This window comes from Leptopilina boulardi, unplaced genomic scaffold (genome assembly GCF_019393585.1).
Source record: "Leptopilina boulardi isolate dan_hultmark-lab unplaced genomic scaffold, ZJU_Lbou_2.1 LbouV2_179, whole genome shotgun sequence".
Classification (NCBI taxonomy): domain Eukaryota; kingdom Metazoa; phylum Arthropoda; class Insecta; order Hymenoptera; family Figitidae; genus Leptopilina; species Leptopilina boulardi.
Window position 1 is genome coordinate 957509 of NW_026137728.1, and position 22519 is coordinate 980027.

Here is a 22519-nt window from a genome sequence, read left to right on the forward strand (position 1 = left end):
TCATCATTTTGAAGTTCTTTCAATATTTCTCCTTTTTTTTGTTTTGTTTTCAGTCTAACGCCTTAGCGCCTTTTCCACTCTTTGTACAGAATCTTATATCCAGATGAAAGAACTACGTCGTTTCATCCACCAAACAAATAAAAATTAAAAAAAAAAATTAAAAAAAAAAAACAGCGTCATACAACAACTTTAACATTAAAGAATCATATAATAATATGTAATATAATATAATATATAATAATATAATATAATAATAATAAAAAATAATTTATTGCAAAGTGCAATTTGGAAAACGTGATACCTGATAAGTTTTCTCTTTTTTATTTCATGCTTCATGAAGTTCATTCTTCGGAAGTAAATTTTTCTTTTAACGAATCAAGAATGATGAAAGATAAAATAGAATTTTTTTTTTTTCACCTTTCATTAAATGCAATAATATCGCATATTTATGTATATATATATATCTGTTTTATCCACACTCGCAAAAAACATTATCTGGATTCAACAAATTACTAAACCTATCTAGAGTCAAGTTTTGCTATTATTATTATTTAGTTAACTGTCAACAAATGCTTTTTTTTGTTTCAAAAAGAGACTCGCGATTCGCAAAGCTTCACGCAGGCAGCACTGACATTATTTTCAGTTAATAATATAATCTACTTTGATTGGTGTACTTAACCGAGACGTGTCTTTTGGACGATGTATTCTCGTCATACCATCACCATATCCTCGTCATGGTGAATGATTGTCTGAAACGAGTTGTCCGCTGAGCTTTGTCTTTGAATTGGTTTTTTTCTGACTAGGCCGTCTGAAAAATGATAGAAAAAAAAATTTATTATTACAATACAATAAATATTTTTAATATTTACAAAAAAAAATAGTATTTTTTATATTGCCGTAAAATAATATTCCCTGACTTTCAGAAAATATTTTCTTTTTCCTGACATCTTTTTTTTTTCGTTTTCATCAAATTTTTTTTTACAATCAAAATGTTTGCTTTAAAAAATTAAAATTTACCATCAACGGTTTATTAATTGATTTATTAATCATGTAAAATTGTAATAAATTTTTATTAGCCACAATTTGCGAGTATAATAATTAAATAATAAACAAACGTGTAATTTATACTGATTCAAAATTGAATACCGCGTCCATAACTTTTTTAATTAAAGAACAATTCATACATAAATTACATCGTACGCTTCATATAAATACATAGCTAATTATTGAGTTATAAAACAATAAGAGACATAATTTGTGAACGATTTTTAATTGTTTTTTTTTTTTTTTTGAAACAATTTTAAACATGAGAGGATAAGATAAAAATGTTTTATCGTCAATTACTTTCCCTCGTTCCATATATGAAGCAAAAAGTAAACTACATGAAAAATACGAAATTGCTTGTCACTCTCATGAAAAAGTGTTTGACACTTAACAAAAAAAAAAAAAACAACAAAAAAAAAAAGAAATAAAGTTATTGAATTCTAGCAAAAATAGTTTTTCAATAACTTTTCAGTAAATAACTTGTTGAAGTTCAAAATTGTGCAATAAAATACATGTTATAAAACGACATTTTACTTATTGACGAGTTTCAAGTATAGATAGTATTTTTCGAAAAAAAATTTTAATATTTGTTATCTACGACATTTTCAATATTTTACAAAATTACAAAATGCAGTTTTATTTTTAAAGTTTATTAAATAAAAAACATTTTTAATTTATAATAAAAACTAACATCCTAATTAGTGTGCTTTCGCCTCTACCGGGAAGTACTATTAAAAATCAGCTTCAATTTTAAAAAGCGTTTCCATCATCAAATTTAAAGTTAAGAAAAGTTTTTTTAAAAAAAAATTATTGAATATCTCATTAAATTCGAAATTAAATTAAATTAAATTTCATTTATTCTATGTAAAATAAGCTGAAATGGAGTAGAAATTTTTTTTAAAACTTTACTATTTAATTTTCATTTTATTTTACTGAATAAATTTTTTCTATTTAATTAAAGTATATTTTTTCTATTAATTTTTCATTTAAAAAAATTTTTTAATGTAATTTTCATCTTTATGTGTATTGAAATAATCTCAAATTTTCAACTTTCACTGAAGTTCACACAATATTTATAATTAACGATTGAAAAAAATATTTTTTATTTGGAAAATAATAATTTTTTTGCCTACAAAAAAAAATTATTCCTTAAAATTATAAATAATTGAAATTTTTGGCTGTTTTAAATAAAAAAAAATAAAAATTTGTCTCAACATCCAATTAACAAATTTAAATACAAAAAATCGGTTTTTCTCGTCTTGAAACGTAATATTTAAAAATAATTTTTGCTTTAAAAAAATTCAAATTCTCATTACATGTAATTATTATTTTAATAAATAATTATTATTATTATTTAAATAAATAATCAAGAAATTATAAAAAATATATTTTTTTTAAATAAACTGTTTTATAATTTTTCGTGTTAAATAAAAATTAATTTCTAAACGTTGATTAGAAATGTACTTCAACGTGTATTCTAATAAAAAATAAATTCAACATTAAATAATCCAATTTTTAATGTGAAAATTAATATTTTGTACTAAAATCCAAACTTACAAAAAGTAACAAAAAAAAAATTCTTTCATTTGAACGTTCAAAACTTTAGGGATATTTTTTTGTCAATTGAATCTCGAAATTTTTTTTTGTTTTTTATTTAAAACAGATAAAATTTTAATTGTTTATAATTTTAACAAAAAAAAAATTGGTTTAATATTTTTTCAGAAATTTATTTTGATAACAGTTGAAGTAAAAAAAAACGATTTAACATTGAAAATTAATTACTTTTTGAAAAATTTAGTTAATCCTTTTGAGAAATTTTGACCCGAATTTCAATTTTTTTCACGTATTTTCCCTCTTAAATAATAATAATAATAATAATAATTTTGTCATTGAAAATAAAAAATCAAAAATTCATACCAGCAGATGGTAGTAAATCGTCCAATGATCCATCGTCTAGATCAGTTGCTGAGAGAAGAAGATCATCATCGGACGATGCTCTCGTTAAACTGGGTAATGTTGACGTGAGAAGAGCTTTTTCTTTTTCAATTTCTTTAATATGACCAACAAGAATTGCCTCTTCCTCATCGCTTCGATCTCTTTCTGTTTCAACTGTTGTTCCCCTTGACACTGGACTCGATGATGTTACATTTAATTCTTCAGGACTAAATATTTTCGACGATCTCAAACTCGATAATCGATGTGTCGCCGTATGACACGCCGTTTCCAATGTATTAATATCAGCCAATGTTGCACGAACAACGCGCAATTTTTCCTGAACAATTGTCTCAACACAACGTGTTTGCCTACCAACATCTTGCAATGAATCTTGCGCCGGTAATATTCTATTTGTCCTCAATATACAAGGTGCAAAAACAATAGCCAATGCCGATGGTGACATACGATTATCCTCCTCGTGTCTTGCAACTCTTGCCAAATGAACAATAAGACGTTCCATAAGATCAAAATTTGGTTTTGGCAATTTTTTCAAAATTGCAAACAACGTACTTATTCTATCGTGAGGATCAGTTAAACTTGCAGCATGCAAAAAATCATCATAATATTCATATGTAAGTAATGGCTCAGGCATATCACGAAAGAAACTCTTTAAAACAGCAGCCAATACGTGTACTTGATAATTTTCAAAATCAACTTTCTCCAAATCGCCCTCATCCATTTTCATTTTAAGTTCCTTAACTTTTGAACTAACACCACTTTTTCGATAAATTCCCTCCGTATATAAACCACGCATTTCAATTGTTGTTATTAAACGATCAACAACCAATGGAACTTTACCATCACCACAATCAAGTTTATATAATGGAACACCAAAAACATGTCGTGAATTTATTTCACTTATTGAACCCTCTTTACCGCATTCCGATGCTTTTGTATAACATTTCTTATGGCATGTTAATTTACAATTTTGACAAACCAATCCTCTTTCAATTGGCCACATAAAAAATGATGTACAAACCTCACAAGCCGTTGGAATATTTATAATTGTCAATTGAAACATATGATTACCATGTCTTATTGGTTCCTCTTGTTTTCTTTTTTTCTCCTTTTTCCTCTTACTTTTACTTTGCTTTTCAATTGCTTCCGTTTTTGACAATTTCATAAATTCATTCATAAATCCACGAAATGCATTAACACCCATTGAAACAGGAAAATCTTCCCTTGTATTCTCCTGTTTACAAACTGTTTCAATAACATGAAGAAAATTAGCAATTAAATCCGTATACTTAATATTACCCTCAATACCCTGTTGTATTGCCACACTATAAGTTATCACTAAATCATCTTTAAATTTTCTCAATGCCTGTTTAAATACACGATCAACATCATTTCTTTTACCTCCCTCCTCTTGACTTTCCATAGCATAAATTTTTTTCGTTATAAAATCTTGCATTAATGCCAATTCTTTAGCATCAGATATTATTTTATCTGTACTATCTGAAAATGCTGATGTACCAGTTAAACTAAATTTCGATGTTACATTTTGTTTAACATTTTCATATATCGTACGTCCTGTTTTTTTACGATTCCTTCTATTTGGCGCATTTGCCATCATACATGGCATTTTTAATACACCACCATTTTGTATACATTTAACATGATATAATTGTTTACAATCATTACATTTATAACCTTGTGTTACAAATGCATCCATTTTAGCATGACAACATACACAAACATCGTCTTTTGAAAATCTTGCAACTTTACGAAAACGATGACCAGCTAATGTAAAATAATTACCCTTCCATTCAATACTTTCCGATGCATGTTTAAAATCAGGACTAGTATCAGTTGTTTTATCATCAAGTACAGAAATTTTTGTCGCTGGATCTGAATTTCTTCGACGTAATTCAAAATTTATGGCATTTGATCTAACACGTTTTTGATCTTTAAATTGTACAACATCATTTTTATTATTTGTTGACCAATCGGTGGGTATATTTCTCTCTTCTTTATTTATCCAAACATTACCTGTTTTTAAATCACTTTCACGTATTGTACCAAGAAATAGATTTCTATTTTCATTTGTATTAACATCTGTTGTTGCACTCTCGCCCATTGAACGACATTGAACTTCACGTGGTAAACGATTTCTTCGTCCAATTCTCACCGGTACATCGGGTTCTTTTTCTTTATTTCTCACTATTGTTCTTTCTCTCATATCTTTTGAAATTTTCATTGCATCATCTGTTTTTAAATTTGTATCACCTTCTGAATTTTGCCTTCTCAAATAATTATAATCTTTCATACATTTACCACCAGTGTAAATATTTTCACGTCTATGAATACTATCAGCACATTCATTTTGATAAGTATTATCACTGAGTCTTCGTTGTTCGCGACATGTAGTTGGATTGACAATTTTAACATTATAATTTGATGCCTCATTGAGTCTTTCAAGTCGCGCTTGCTCCAATAGTGTTTCAGTTAAATTTCGATATTGTGAAACATTTTGTGAACGTGTCACTGTTGCCTTTTGTGGTATTTGCATTAAATAATCATTGTACGGTGATGATGATGATGACGATGATGATTGTGGTAAATCAGAACGTTTCTTCCAAATATTATCGCCACTGCTATTTGGATTTTGTGTTATATTCAATGATGATAAATGATAAGCCATATCGCGACTACTTGAAAATGGAGTTGTATTAAAAACAGGCGGTGCACTGTGAACGGCACTTGGTGTCTCAGCATCAGTATCACCATCACTATAACCAGTTGATGAACTATCGGTTCTTTTACTTGATAATTGGCTGCTGGCAGTATTTGTTAGACTGGTATTTATCATTGCCGATGTCACTGATGTTTGTTCATTTCGTCTTGTTCTCATACTTGGTATGGGTTTGGAATTTTCTTGTGAATGATGCGATTCAGAACTATCGATACTTAATTGAGATTCATAACTACGAAGACTCGCTAAACTTTCGAGACTTCCTTTTCTCTCATTACTCACATCGGGATAAAATGTTTCACTTGATTTTGACACTGATATTGGATCATTAAAGAAACGTTTATTCGGCACTACTTTACGATAGGCGAGCGATGAATCAAATGATGGCTCTTGATGAATGTCATCGACTCTGAAAAAATATAAAATTCACATTTTTTATACAGGATTAACACAAAAAATATTTTTTTTTCCCCAACTTTTTCCTTGATTTTCAGTTAAAATAAAAATTTTTTTCCCTCACCCTAATGAAAATAATTCAAAAAGTTTTCTATATCAGGCCTCGGATTGTACTTTTTTTATTTTTTTTAAATTCAATTATTAAAAATATATATTAACTTGAATTGTTTGCAAAATCAATTATTTTTAATAATTTAAAATAAATTCTTTGAAAATTATATGATTTAAGTTTTCGATTGAAAATTCACTAAAATTCAATTATTGTCTAAATTTAAAAAAAAATTTGTTTATCAATTTAATATGAAATTTTCAATTAATATTCACATGAAATTCAATTATTATTTCTAAAAATTTTAATTCGAACTCTTAAAATACAATTATTTCTAAATTTTCTATCTAAAATTCTTTATTGAATAATTTAATTTTAATAATTTTAATCAACATTTTCGAAAATTCAATTATTTAAAACATTTTCAAATTCAAAATTCACCAAAGTTTAAATTATTCTTTAAAGCTTATAAAATATCTAAAAAAAAATTCCAATTTATGTAAATTTTAATTGAAAATCTACTGAAATTCAATTAGTTCAAAAAATTTTAACTGTTACTCTTCCAAAACTCAATTATTTCTAAAAAATTTTAACTTAAATTTCTTTTTCTATTAATTATTTTCATAAATAATTAATAATTTTATTATTTTAATCAAGTTTTTCAAAAATTCAAATACAAAAAACGTTATTTAATTATTAATTCTTTAAAATTAAATTTTTGTTTATGGGTGATTCTCTCAAAAAGGACAAATTACGCTTTTAAGGTATTTTGTTAAAAAATATGAAAATTAATTGAAATTATTTAAAATTCTGTCAGCCATACGTTAGGATTTAACAATTTTCAATCGAACCACTAAAGAAAATTTAAAAAAAAGGTAAAATAACTGAAATATTGAATAAAAACTGATGTCACGGAATGGAGTTACGGAATGGAGTTTTAACACTAGTTTTCATTCAATAATTCAGTTGTTTGCCATTTTTTTGAAATTTTCTTTAGTGATCCCATAAAAATTTGTTGAATTTTATCGTATGGCTGGGAGAATGTTTATTAATTGAAATTAATGTTATTATTTTTTAACAAAAACCTCGTCAAAAATTGTGCACAAGTAATTTGTTCTTTTTGAGAGAATCACCCTTAGGGGCCATTCATTAATTACGTAAGGGTTCTTAGGGGGAGGGGGGGTTTATAAAATCTCTACATGGTCTTACGTCGGGGGTGGGGGGGGGGGGGGGTAGAAGCTATTCTTACATAAGATTTTGCCAAGTATTTTCCATTTGTATTATTTGTAATTAATTTTTTAATTACATTAATATTGTTAAAAACTTACGTAAGAAGGGGGAGGGGGGGTTCAAAAAATCTTATGTATTCTTACATGGGGGTAGGGGGGGGGGGTCAAAATTATCCAAAATTGTCCTTACGTAATTAATGAATGGTCCCTTATATAATTATTAAAAAAATTTCAATAATTCAAGTTTATTAAAATTTTAATTGAAAATTTAAAAAATCGAAAATTTAATTTTTTTAAAAACATTTTTCAATCGAAAATTCTCTAAAATTCTCTATAATTCAATTATTTCTAAAAATTTTATTTAAAATTTTTCGCTAAATTAATTTTTTTTAATTACTTTTATACAGTTTTTTAACAATTCAGGAAAATAAAAATTTTTTTAATTAAAAATTGTACTCTAAAATTCTATTATTCTTTAAAGTTTGTAAAAAAAAATTTTAACAATTAAAATTTATGAAAGTTTTAAATTAAAATCTTCTGAAATTTAATTACAATTTTTTCCTCAAATTTTTATCTATATAATTCTTTGTTTAATTAATTTTTTTTCAACAGTTTTAATACCATTTTTCAAAAATTCCATTTTTTAAATCGTTTTTTTAATTAATGTTTATATATAAAACAAAATTATAATTAGTGAAATCTCAAAAAATGCTATTTTTTTTAAATCAATTCCATAGAAATTTATATACGGGTGTTTAAAAAGTATGAAAATTTGCAAATATCTTGAAAATTACAAATTTTCGTAAAAAATGCTCAAGACAAAAGTTTGTTACCAATTATCTGAGAATTAAATTAAAATGAAACTTAATTATAACTTTAAATTTGTTTTATTTTGCAATTCAATTACTTTTTCAATCCAATTATTTAAAAAAATTAAATATTATTTTTGATTTAATTGTTTTTAAAATTCAAACATACTTATTCGTTTATATTATGTAAATTCAATTAATCCATTAACTTCCAATAGTTGGCAATTTATAAAAAAATTAATAAAAAAATTTCTGACAATAATTACGTTTTACAGATTTTTAAATTAATTTTTTTTTTAATGTTTAAATTGCACAAAATTTTAAATTTTAAATAAATTTTTTGGGAAATTGTAGTAGTAGTTTTTTTTCTAAAATTTCTGATAACAACTAAATTCTGAAGTTTTCATTTGAAAGTTTTTTAAATAATTGAATTTTTAAAGAAACATTAAAATTATTAAAAATAATTGAATTTTTAAAGTGTTACAGTTGAAACTTTTGAAAAAAAATTAATTTCAACAGATTTTATTAAATTTCAGAATATAATATTAAATTTTACAGAATTAAAAATAGTTTACAAAATAATTTTAGGGTTTATCGCCCATTTGTAAATCTAAATAACCATTTTGAAAAATAATTGAATTTTTGAAGATTTACAATTCAGATTGTTGAAAATAATTGAAATTCAAGTAATTTTTGATTGAAATTTTCGGTGATTTCTGTTACTGAAGAATTTATTAGAAATTACAAACAAATATTGAATTTCAAAAGTTTTTAATTAAAAAATACTTTCAGATAATTGAATTTTGAAAAAAAAAATAAAAAATATTAAATATTATTGAATTTTGGTAGAGTTACAGTTGAAACTTTTGAAAATAATTTAATATCAACAGATTTTGTTAAATTTCAGACAATAATTAAATTTTATAGAATTGAAAATAATAATTTATCAAACAATTTTAGAGAAATATTTTTTAAAAATAATCAAATTTTCTAAAATTTACAATTCAGTTTTTTGAAAATAATTAAACTTCAAGTGATTTTTGATTGAAATTTTCAATGATTTATAGACAAAAATTGATCTTTAAAAGTTTTTAATTGAAAAAGAGTTTCAAATAATTATTTTTCGAAGAATATTATGGAAAATCATTAAAAATAATTGAATTTCCGAAAAGTTATAGTTGAAATTATTAAATTTCAGAAAGTTTCAGATGGAAAATTTTAGGTTTTAAATTGAAATTTTTGAAAATAATTGAATTTCAAGTAATTTTGAATTAAAATTTTTAATTTTAAACAGTTATTGAATTTCATAGAATTTTTAATTGGTAAATGATTAAAGATAATAATTAAATATACGATTGAATTTGTGAAGAAATCCATTAAAATTATTGAAAATAATTAATTTAGAGAAGAATTTTAGTTAAAAATTTGTTAAACAAATTGAAATAAAGATCTGAATTGTAACATAAAATCATTAATAAAATTACTGAAAATTACCTTGATGGAAGAACTCGTTCATAAGGTTCAAGACGACGAGTGAAGACACTACTTTCCGTGGACGATGAGAAACTCCTTGAATCTTCACTGCCAAATCTAAAATTTAATTTTAATTTCATAATTCTAAAAATTGTTTTTAAATTATAATAATAAACAAAAAAAAAAAAATTGTTCATCAACTCACTCTTTATCGCGAAGTTCTCCCCTTGCATCCGATCTAAACATAATATCACGTTTCTTCTTTCTCTTCATATCAGCGACAGCTTTTCTAACATTATTACCCCTCACACACGCCTGGAATGTTATTACACAGCATTTCAATTTTTTAAACCAATTATGAATTTTATATGCCCTCCATGCCGATTGTATATGAATTGCAGCTTCAATTCGTGTACGCAATGAATGTGCAAATTTCTGTGCAAGTATCATACGCCAAAATGCTTGTATTTGTACAACAGCATTTTTTAACCTTAAAAATTTTCTTCTCTCTAAACATGCTCTAAACCATTTTTGTATTGTTGTAATACTTGTAATTATTTGCTGATGTAATTTAATGTCTAATTTAATTTTTTCTGATTCGCGCAAAAATACTTTTGTCGCTCCAAGTTGATAATTATCATTGTCAAGATTTAATGTCAATAGAAAATGTCTAACATCAGCTTGTGAACTCAATAATCCCTTTGGAAGGAGCATTCGATATAATTGAATGAATTCTTCATAAGTTAATCTCACATTGAAACCAGCTTGTCTAATTCTAACAGTCTCCAACATTCCTGTATATCTCAATTGTCTTTGAACTGTTTCTTCGTCAAATTCATTTGGTACTTTGTTCGCGTTACTCTTAATACATCGAATAAAAAATGGATTCGCTTGATTCAATGTGTCCATTAAACTATGTAAACTTTGTTGAAATTGAGCTGAAACTGTCATTGGTTGTTTACGCGCTTTTCCAGGACCAGTTCCATAACTTTGTGTTCTACCAGCGAGTGTTTTTACAGTTTGTAAATTTTTTAGGCCTTTCTTGCCCCGTTCTCGTGGCCGAAACGATTTGTTTTTCCTAAAAAAAAAAAATACAAATCAATTACATTTTTTTATAGTTTAAAAAACAGGATTCAAATGAAAAATAGCTAAAATTATACAAAAAAAAAAAAAAAATGTCTTTCTTTTACAGTCGAATATGATAAAGGGAAATACAAAAATTATTCCAAAATTCAATTTGCCAGAATTCGTTCAACTAAAAATTAATAAATTTTCTGATTTGGAAAAATTAAAATACTTATGTAATAAAAATTTCTGGTTTTTTTCCATCAAATTCTGGACAAAAAGAAGAATTTGGATAATTTTAATAAACCCTGGAAAATGTGACCTAAATATTTATAAACTTGAAAAGTGCATAAAAAAAATGTCTATAAATCAATGGAATGATTTTCTATTAAATTGTAATTCGATATAAATGTGAAAAAAAGGATTGATCTGTAATTTTACAGGCAGCAGGCATTTTCTGAAGACTGCAGGTAAGCATGATTTTTTTGTTATTATCTAAATTATTATTATTATTATTATTATTATTATCAATCATGCATAAAATGTAGGGTTATATTTAATTGTCAAGTTTTGTAACTCGATTAGTGGCCAATCAGTGAGAAAAAATGTAAGTGAAATCATGCACATATGTACAGGCTTAGCGTTTCTTTTTTTTACATCATGAAAAAAAAATTTAAACATTAAAATTTTTTAAAAATAAATTAAAAAATTGTTTTCAAATATCAAAAAATACGATACTGAAGTTTACAAACGTTTAGTATCAACGATTTTGAGATATAATTTTTTATTGTAAAATTCAATGAATTTTTGTCACAAAAATATTTCACACCCTAATTTTCAACTGTATAAAGATATTTATTTAAAAATTTCGGACAAAATTATTTTTAAAGTAACTTTTTGCAAAGAATTTAATGGTAATAAAAAAAAAAATTTTTTTGACCACTTTTTGAATTTTATTTTTTGTAAAAATTAAAAAATTTTCAAATCCATCCGTAATTTTGTCGAAAATGTGTTTTTCCATTTAAAAAAAAAATGCCGATTGAAAATTTTGATTTTTACTATTTTTTTGAAGCATTTTTTTTCGAAAAAAAATTACTTTTTAGGCTATAAATGCTTAGGAATTACAATTTTTAAATTTTTTATTAAAAAACTCATTTTTCGTTAATTAATAAAAAAAAATTAATAAATAAATAATAATAAATTAATTAATAAACATTAATAAACTCATTTATTTTTTTATAATTTCCAACCATTAAAACATTTTTTTAAAAAAATATTTTTTTTAGGTTCTAAACGCTATTATTATTAATAGTAAAATTTATTAAGCGTTTGAAATCTAAAAAAAAAATTTTTTTTTAAATTTTTTAATAGTTGGAAATTAGTTTAAAAAAATTTAAAAAATTAATTTTTTAATAAAAAATTTTATAATTGTAATTATTCTGAGAATTTATAGCCTAAAAACTAATTTTTTTCGAAAAAATACTTCAAAAATAATAAAAATCAAAATTATATCTGCAATTTTTTTTTAAATGTAGAAACACATTTTGGACAAAATTACAGATGGATTTGAAAATATTTTAATTTTTTGCAAAAAATAAAATTCAAAAAGTGATCAAAATTTTTTTTTTATTATTACCATTAAATTCCTTGCAAAAAAGTTATTTTAAAAATAATTTTGTCGAAATTTTTAAATATCTTGATATAGTTGAAAATTAAAATAAAATTAAAAATTAATTAAAATTAAAATAAAAAATATTATAGACAAAATTTTTTTTAATTTCCGTCTTAAAAAATTGGTGATCATAAACGTTTGACTTCAGCATTGTAAAAATTTAAAAAATAAAGCAATTTAAAATTCATTTTTCAATATATTTCAATTGGATTCTCTAATTTAATCGTTTTTCTGTTTTAAAATAAAAAAAATAATCTAAAACTAAAAGAAGCCTGTACACAATAAAAAAACGAAATAAGAGAAATTAATTAATTCCTAAAGATCTAACATTTTCTAAGAAAAAAAAAAAAACAATCTACCACCTAACGGATACTAAATCTAAATCCTATATATATATATATATAGAGCATGCGTTCTGATCCGAAGGTGCAAAACACGTGATTGGCGAAAAATGAATATTTTGTAAAAATGTGTGACTATATTTTGTCTAATTTAAAGTAACCCGTAACCAATTTTATCAGTTTTTTTTCTTGGGGGGATAAGGGTGTGTGCTTAACTACAATTTAATTCTCAAAAAAAAGAATTGTCCATAAAGATTCTACGAGAAAATACCATTACCTACACGAAGAAACCCATTACCCATGTAGAGATAGAGAATAGAGAGAAAAGAATATTAAATCCAATAATACTCGTGTCAAATTCTCCTCGCTTTTTTTTTTAATTATTTTTAGCTTATACGATCAATTATCAAATAGGTGCGATTTACATACATGACAATTCGATTCGCACGTTCCATAACGTTTGCTTCGTCATTTGGAAGTACCCTCTCTAGTGGCGTATGTGTATCACGCCTGAATCTATTATTACTATTGGGCTGCTCTTCCCTTTCCCTTACAATGTAACTTTTTGTCGTTACAATTGAAGGCTGTTGCATCTGATTAATATTTCTAAATTGTGGCCATGATAACCGGTTGTTGTTAACACTGTCGTTGTTTTCAATTTGTGTGACAGTTAATGTGGCAGATGGGGTGATCGGTGGTAAGCAGACACTTCGCTGCTTCTGATAACTTGGCGGGCGAATTTGTTTGTGCGAACTGAAAAAGTCCCTTCATGCTTAGCTACATTCTCTTCAATTAAATAGAAAATTAAGTAACGTCTCGAAATTTCATCACTGTCTGTCATTTCTTTTTTTTTTGTTATTTCATTATATTACGATTAAAGATTCTTTATAACGAAGTTTAGAAAATTATTAATTTTATTCAGTGTATTTCAAACTATTAAAAAAAAATACAATACTTTAGGAGAATAATTTTTCACGTTTCTAGATAACATGATAGTTTAAAAAAAAAATTTTTCATGAAAAAAGGTATTTTTGATATTCATAAGATTTGAAAAAATATTCTATATATTTGTTATTATTAATTTTTTTATTTATTATTTTTTTTATTTTTATTATTTATTATTTTTTATTTATCTCAATTTACATTTAACAGAATTCTTATTTAAATCAATTTTCATTAAAGAAAATTTTTATTTGAACAAATTTTTATTTAGCAGAATTCTTTTCTAAAAAATTCCCTTTTAGCCAAATTTTTAAATGTTAGAATTTTCAATTAATCGAACTTTTATTTATTCATTTTTTTTAAATTTTATTCGATAGAAACAATTCGAAATTAAATTTTAATATTAATACACAAATATATTATTTAATAATTAATTAATTGTCAATCAGACACAGCTGACCAAATTAAAAAATAATAATTAATAAATTTACAAAATAATAAAAAAATAAATTTAAAAAATGCCAACAGAATCGTAAATTCGTATTTCGTAACAAAATATTTCTATTTGTTCAAAAAATGAAAATAAAAATTTTTTGTCTTTTTTCTTTAATGGTTTTTTTTTATTTTTTTAAATATCAAATAAATTTTTATTATTTATATAATTATTATCAGATAAATAATATTTAACAAAATAAGTTATTGCATTTAACAATAAATAGAAATTCTACTAAATTAAAATTGATTGAAATAAAAATTCAATTTGATGAAAATTTGGCTAGATAAAAATTATGTTAAATATAAATTCTGTTAAATGATAATTTAGATAAATATTCAATAAAGTAGAAATTCGAAAAAAATAAAATTCCCGGAAAAAGATTCGCAGCATTGCGAAAGAAGGAAAAAGAAAAAAATTTACCAAAATAATTATTGAAATAGCAAATTTTAAAATAGATGATAAATATGATTTCTAAAAATTGTTCAATCGAAATATAATGAAATTAAACACATTTCTTTTGTTTTTGCCTTTTCATCTCAATTTCTTCTATTTAAGAATTATTTTTTTTCCATATTCAGGACAGTTTAACAAAAATGTGAAAAAATATTAAAAAGAAAAAGCCTGATTTCTAATTTTTGTTTTTCCACTTTTAGAATCTAATTATTTTATTTCTTTGCAGTTTAAGCATGATGGTTATTTTTGATAGAATGAACATTGTGTCATGTTTTTTCTTTTTTTTTTTCTCTCTTTTTTTCTTAAAAAATGCAAATGATGATGAGAATGAACAATCGGATTAATATCGCTACTTTTATACCATTTCGCAGTCATGCTTTAAGAAGAGTTGTAGAGAAATGTAATGCATTATTATGTGAAACAAAAAGTAAAAAAAAAACAAAACAAATTGATGATTATGACGCGATTATTATATGAAAACTAATTCTATAACATATAATAAATACATTAAAGTGCGAACAAACATCAACTTTGGAACAAAATTTAAATTTATAAAATTCAAATTAAACATTCAGTTCTCTAATAAACATTATGGATTTACAATAATACTTTTTTTTTTGCTTTTGTTTAACGATTCATTGTTTTAAACTTTTATCTGATAAATATGACTTTTTCAATTTAAACTTTGCAAATCCATAAGTTGAATATAACAAATGGTTTTTTTTTTCTTTTTTTTTTTTTGAACAAACACACATAGTGGATCGAAGACCACTTACGCTATTCGGTTAATAGCAAGATTCACGGCTGATAACGTCACAAGATGGCTACAAGGACAAAAGACAATGTGTCCATCGTAAGTGCAATAGTTTATTTTGTTGTTTCTAATTCTCAAAGATAAATAAACTCTCTCAACTCTTCGTAATTTTTAATATTAAAACTGCTGAATTATTATTTTTTTCAAAATCAAATGCAAAGAATAAAAATAATTTACAAATAGGCTAAAAGTCACAAAAAAAAAAAAAAAATTATGTTAAACTCTGTTAATTAAATTTTTTTTCATCTCTTTTATAAATATATTAAAATAATAGAACCAGAAAAAAAATCACCAGGCACACATAAACATTAATTGTAAATGGAAAATTTTTTTAAAATTTGTTTTTTTTTTTTTTTTTTTTTAAATACTGACCTTATTAAATTCTCATTTGGTGTTCTGTATCTGTTTTGTACAGATGTTTTATTACCATCCGCTGTAAAAATATTTCAAGAAAAATAAATATTTAATGAAAAAAAAAATTTACTTTTTTTTGTAAATAATAGCAAAACTTACTTCTGCCATGTCTGTGAATTCTTCCTGCCTCTTGAAATGCAAAATGCGCGCGAAAGAATGCTCTAAGTATCGCCCATCTAAACACAGCAACTGGATCAGCACCAACTAATTCACGTACAAATGCAAGAGAAGAATTTTTCAATACACCAACAACACCATCAGGTCGCATCAAATCGAGATTTTTTTCTCTCATATTTGACGTTTGATATTTAACTGAACCCGCATAATGTCGAACAACAAATGCAGCCTCACGTCGTTGAGGTGCTTCATAAAATGAATTGTCCTTATGAACAGAATTGAATTTTTGCAATAGCGTCTCATTAGTAGCACCAGGAAAACTGTAATTAAAATTAAAAATTAATATTTTCATAGGAAAAAAAAAATTTTTTAATTTATAAAAATAAAAAAAAAATAAACTTACTTGCACTGATCGTCCAAAAGGCACAAAAGTCCATTGGGCTTGCCTTCGATAAGATTTAAGCAAGCTGAATTATCACTATATCCAATGTCTGTCCATCTTATATTTTGTTTTCGATATTCCCTTTGTTCATATTGAAATACATGTTGATTAAAATAATGTTGCAATTGTTCGTTGGCATAATTAATACAAAGTTGTTCAAAACTATTGCATGTTTTAAAATCCTCAAATCCAAAAATATCAAGAACACCTATACTATTGCCTTGATGATCTCTTAGTGTATCTTTTTTTGAGAGAAGCGCATGATTCACCTGTTGATAAATATATTATTTTAAATCATTTTCAATTTTAACATTTTAATTTAATTACTTTTATTATTAATTTTTTTTTCTACTATCTTAATGTATATAGTCCAGGCCTCAGATCGAATTTAAGGCACAAAAATGAAGTTATAGTCAGGCAAAGTGAAAAATAAAACCCACCTGGAGAACAATCCAATCAAATAGAGCTCCATATAAACATTTTGCCATTGCATCCCTTGCTGCAATTGCTTCTGGAAGCCTATAATTAATAACAAGAGTTTCACCCGATGCACGTGCACGTTTAGCGGTGAGTGCAGCAAGAAGTGTCTCTTGCTTTACCCTCAATAATTCCGATATTAATGCAACAACTTCAGGATTCTTGACTCCCACTGCCTCGTCATGATGATGATAGGATTTCCTCGGTTGAAATTCAACATTACCTATTAGAAAAATTTCCATTTAACATTAATTTATCTTGCTTTCTTTTTTTTCGTCTCATTTTTTTTTTTGCAAATTAATTACCAAGTAATAAAACAGCTGATAAAACGGCAAAGAGTCGCCTCTGTTTTTCCGGGGTAAATCCAACCATTTCCATCGATTGTTTCAGTCTTGAAAATTCATGTAACTCATCGACATTCTCCAAGCCATAACAACCACTTTTGTTAAGGTAATTGTATCGATCGCAACTCTCCAAATGAAGTGTTTGTCTCTCTTGTTCAGTTGCTCCGGCCAGCAGATAATAAAATACATGATAATTTCTCTCGTTTCTGCCTTGCGAAACGATTCGCGATTTTTCCAATAAATATTTTTGAACCACGGCTCTGTAAAATGTGAAAAAGAAAAAGGAAAATTAATTTCTTTTACTTTAAGTAAAAATTTATTTATAAAATTTCTATAATAGGAAAACAAAAATTGAAAAAAAAGACTTACCCATGAACCATTCCATTTTCTTTATAGTTCACTTGAATAAATTTTCCAAAGCGACTACTATTATTATTGTGCGCGGTTTTAGCATTTCCAAATGCCTCTAAAACCGGACCAGCACTGAGTATCGTTTGTTCAACGCCACTTCCATGTGATCCCTTTTGACTAAGGGCCGTCAAATGATGTAGAAGAAAATTCGTCGATTCTGTTTTACCCGATCCACTTTCACCACTAATAACAATACATTGATTCTTTTTTTCTTTTAACATACAATGATATGCAGCATCAGCTATTGCAAATATATGCGGTGGTATATCAGTGCCTAGTCTTCGATTTTGATAAAGACTCACATATTTTGGATTATAAATTGGATAAAATTTAAATGGATTAAGAGCAATTAATATACTTCCCACATAGGTATATATTTTGCCCGCTAAAAATCTTGCTCTCAAATTATCCAATAGTGTTTGTTCATTTAAATCAGGTAACTGACAGAGATCTGGATATTCTTTGTCACGTGGCTGATAAAGGAATCTATTGAAATAGTCCTTTAATAATTGAGGATCCATTGGAAATCTACTATCTGTCCATATATAGTCAGGTTGCTTTTTCCTCAGATAAAACCTGCAAAGTGAAACAAAAAAAATTATTTTCAATGGATTAAGAAATTTAAATATTTTTTTTAAATTGTAAACAATTTTTTTAAAGAAAGGTAAAATGAAATTATTACCTGTAGTATTCTTGTTGAGCAGCACTTTTCGGCCAAAGCAACATAAGTGCTACAGGACACTCAGATGGACCCAATCTTCTTTCCTTACATTCCTGACCAACCGAATTGCCAACTACTTCCGCTAATTCATAGCCAATTGAGGCTGTACTATCTTCAAGCTTTAGTTTCTCGATGATACACTCTACGATTTCGGCAGAAGAAGTTTGCTTGGTTGCTTTAATTGAAAGTGCTTCGTATTCGGGACTCCATTCTCCCACGAATACTTGCACCACTCCTGAACTACTACCGTCCATGATTTTTAACCCTAGAAAAAAAAAAAGACAATTTTATTCACAAAACTTATTTATTTGATAAATAAGGTAAATAATTTTATCTATTTCTCCCAATTTTGGTATTTTATTTATAAGAATTGTTTTTAAATTTAATTAAGAAAAATTTTTCTTTTAAACCCCTTTTCTTAAATGTAAATCTAATTTTACAGAAAAGTAATTTTGTAAAAAAAAATCCAATTTTTCTATTTTACAATTATTTAACAGAAAATACATTTTTTTTTTGGTAAATGTTTCGATTAAAATCCCCCGAAAGAAATTTTCAAACAAGCTTTTTTGGCATGTCCAATTGTATATTTCTCACAAGATATGAAATCACAAACAGCTGCACGCGTGCCAATGTAAAAATAAACTCAGATCAGTACTGCTGTACTTTCAAAATGAATATTAAGAAGAAAGCACTAAAATCCCATTTCACGCCTTTTTGATTAATAATTTAGAAATTCTAAATTTAAATTTTCCAAAATAAAATCAATTTAAAATACAAACCTTTGACTATAAGGGTTAAAAGTTTTCTCCTCTATCATCCATAAAATATCGTGTGAAAGCTTTTCCTTCGGATTTTCTTGTAGATTTCCGATAATAATAAAAGTATTTTAAATATCTCGTGTACATTGTACTCTTGTTAAAAATGTTCCATACTCTATTTGTTCATTGTTTCCTTCTTTTCTTAATTAAATCTCATCAGTATTCTATTTGATTCTTTTTTCAAAATTTCAATCATTTAAAAAAAAATATATATATACGTTTTAATGATTAAAAAAATAATTTTTTATGAGGTACTTTTTTTTTTTGTATATCACTTAAAATATTTTTTAAAAAAATTTGTTTTTTCCAGAATTTGTAAATTTTTATTTATTAAAAAAAAAAATGGACAAAAATTTTTTTAATTAAATTCTAGTCTCTTGTCGAGTGAAAACAAAAAACGAAAAAAAAAAAAAAAAGCTGGTAGATAATGGGAAATTTTTTTGTTTTTGTTCTGCGAAGGGATAATTTACAGAGTATTTTCAAGTAAAGATATTGTGCATTTAATGTAGGATATCACAATATGACACACTATTTGAATATAGTATATTCAGCAGCCCACTTCTAACAACTTTTCAACTATTATCAAGCCATTCATTATGTCAAATGGAAACTATGCGTGGGTTAGCTATTGTTGTCATACAGTAACTTAGTTCCATCACTGGGCTACAAAAATATATAAATTTCCACCCTCGTTGGGTCTTTTTGCACCTTTAGAGTATTTTAACATATTTGTTGCAGAATTTTCACTAATTATTTCTGTTTATTGAGTATAGATCTTTGCATCTGAAAAAAATTAAAATAAATTAATAAAATAAACCAATTGTTAAAAATTTCTTTTTTTTCTCGATTTATAGTTAAAAATAGCTATTTTTAGGTTAAAATTTCGAAATCATATAATTATTTTCAATATTTTTGTAACACTTTCTGGTTTTTTATTCAAAATTTTCAGTGTATGATGTAAATGTTTTATTAAAAAAAAAAAAAAATTTCACGTTACTTGTTCCATAAAATCGTAAAACTACACCCCCAAAAAAAACATTAAATCACGTTTCTGGTGATTTAACAGCAATATGTTTAAACATAACCTAAAACTGTCAAAATTTCGAAACTTTTTTTTTTGAATAAATACAGAAAATAAAAATTATTACCATCTGTAATTACTTTTTCTCACTGTAAAATCGAAAAATTGTCCAAAAAAAAAATTACTTCTCGCAATGATCGATATATTTTCTTCACATTAAAATATCAATTTTTTTTCGGGTTTATTAAACAATCTTTTATAAAAATTATTCTTGGATGCGACTGCAAAAAATTATTTCGCTTCAAGTGTGAAAAATAACTGTTTTACTTTGCCCGGAACTACGTCCTTAAAAATAGATAAGCATCAAAATATTGACAAAGAAAAGAAAAATCTTTATACATTCTTGTCTATATTATTAAAAACAGGAAATACTTCGGAAATAGAAAAAAAAAATCGTAACAATTTTGTTCAATAGAATATTATATTACGAATAAAAAAATACAATTTACAATTATATTACTTTAAAAAGAAAAAAAAATGAGTCACAATTCTTTTAAACAGAAAAATGAAATTGTCTTTGTAATTTTCTGACTCAGGATAACACTTAAATATTCATTCGATTTTTTTTTTTTTTTTCTCTAAAAAATTAAAAAGTTCAATTTTTTCAACTTTATTAACACCTTGAAACATTATTTTTGCATTTTCTGTTGAAAAAAATGTAATTTAATCTTAACAAATATTTATCGAAACATTGTTTACAAGTCTATTTTGATAAAGTAACGATCGCTGTGAATCATTTCGCGAATGACATTTATGTTCATTTGGAGTTTACATTTATAAATATGTGGAACGACAAAAAAAAAAAAAAAAAAACAAAATTTCCATCTGATATAGATAAACAAACTTTCCTTTTAAAACAAAATGGAAAGTATGAGAAAAAAAATCCCTTTAAATTATTTAAAAAATTTTGTTTTATAATCTTATGACATGTGTAAAATAAGATTTTATCACCAAAATCAATACATTGAGAACCATTGATCACTTTCACCTGTATTGTTTTTTTTTCTTTTTTTAATTTTTTTTTTTATCAAATAGAAAATATACTGAAATATTAGTAGCGATAAATTTATCTATGTAAGTCAAGTGTTGTAATTAATAAATTAAAAAATTGTCTTCTTAGCGATAAACTAGTATGTGAGACAATAATATTCACTAATCAACTAAGATTGACTACTTGACTCTCGCAAATATCAACACACAGTGGACGTGAGGTCGTCCTCATATCACTTTGCCGTGATAAAAAAAAAAAAAAAAGAAAAAAAAATTATGATCTTCCGGGAAGTTAATGTCTCCCGGATATTGAGTAAAACACGACATGTTTCATTTGCAATGAATATTTTTCTTACCTTAGGGTAACTGGTAAGAAATCGAACCATGTATTACTCGCGACATCCTTTCGTATCACAAGGTATCCATAGGGGATTGGAACATGCTTTCGCAGACCCAACCTCCGTGCCAGACTGTTGCTTATTAATTAAGTCCAAGTGATTATTGTAGCGCGCATTCAATCACACCATTTAATTACACAATTCAGTTTCACACGCACGACGAAGGAGTTTTCTACGCCTATTATCAGCGTCCTGTTTTTTCTCTGAAACTTTTGACCGAGGGAGTGTACGTATGGAGAAAAGAGAGAGAAAGAGAGAGACTAGGTTGACACTTGGGTTGTTGAGACACACACGTTAGCCGATAATTGTTCCGCGTGTTTAGAAAATGAAAGGAGTCTTATTATTACACAAAAAAATTGTTGCACTCGTTTTTCGCGAACCGATCACCGATGACACGGCTAACGGGTGACGGCTGTGTTCGGAGCCCTTGCCCAGTTTTTCGTCCTTCGACTCCGACGGGATCCTGCGTCCCATGATCCAACCCTGCGTCCTGATACGTCCACCATTTCGATTTTTCATGTCACGTGGTACATTAGACATTTTTTGATTGGATGGATTTCATGATCACGTGACCATCGACGAGCACGACCATTGAATAGACATGTATATAGTGAGGAATTTAGGGAAATAATAAATGCATACAAAAAGCGACGTCTATCAACAGAAATGTGTATTAAATATTCGTTATTGTCGGTAAAAAAAAGAAATTTTAAAAATTGACTTTGAGCGCCAGGAACTATTTTGATTTTCTCAAATTTAGTCGGTAACAAATA

The 22519-nt window shown here is 25.8% G+C and overlaps 1 protein-coding gene across 3 annotated transcripts; it reads right to left on the bottom strand.

The window, feature by feature from the left end:
- Positions 1–25: 25 nt before the first annotated feature.
- Positions 26–22375, bottom strand: LOC127277810 (unconventional myosin-IXa-like). 3 transcript variants are annotated; one of them, XM_051299198.1, is made up of 14 exons: positions 21705–22375; positions 19239–20060; positions 18421–18724; positions 17697–18314; positions 17289–17587; positions 16947–17206; positions 16468–16775; positions 16047–16384; positions 15906–15966; positions 13258–13581; positions 9956–10828; positions 9772–9867; positions 2962–6143; positions 26–808 (listed from the first exon to the last, which is right to left on the bottom strand). In XM_051299198.1, exons 3-14 carry the CDS (start codon positions 18711–18713, stop codon positions 711–713), a joined length of 6750 nt encoding a protein of 2249 aa, XP_051155155.1. In that variant the 5' UTR covers positions 18714–18724; positions 19239–20060; positions 21705–22375; the 3' UTR covers positions 26–710. The 3 variants fall into 3 exon arrangements, with proteins under 3 accessions (XP_051155155.1, XP_051155156.1, XP_051155157.1); XM_051299199.1 differs by lacking the exon at positions 13258–13581 and adding an exon at positions 15496–15543; XM_051299200.1 differs by lacking the exon at positions 13258–13581.
- Between the last annotated feature and the right edge of the window lie 144 nt (positions 22376–22519).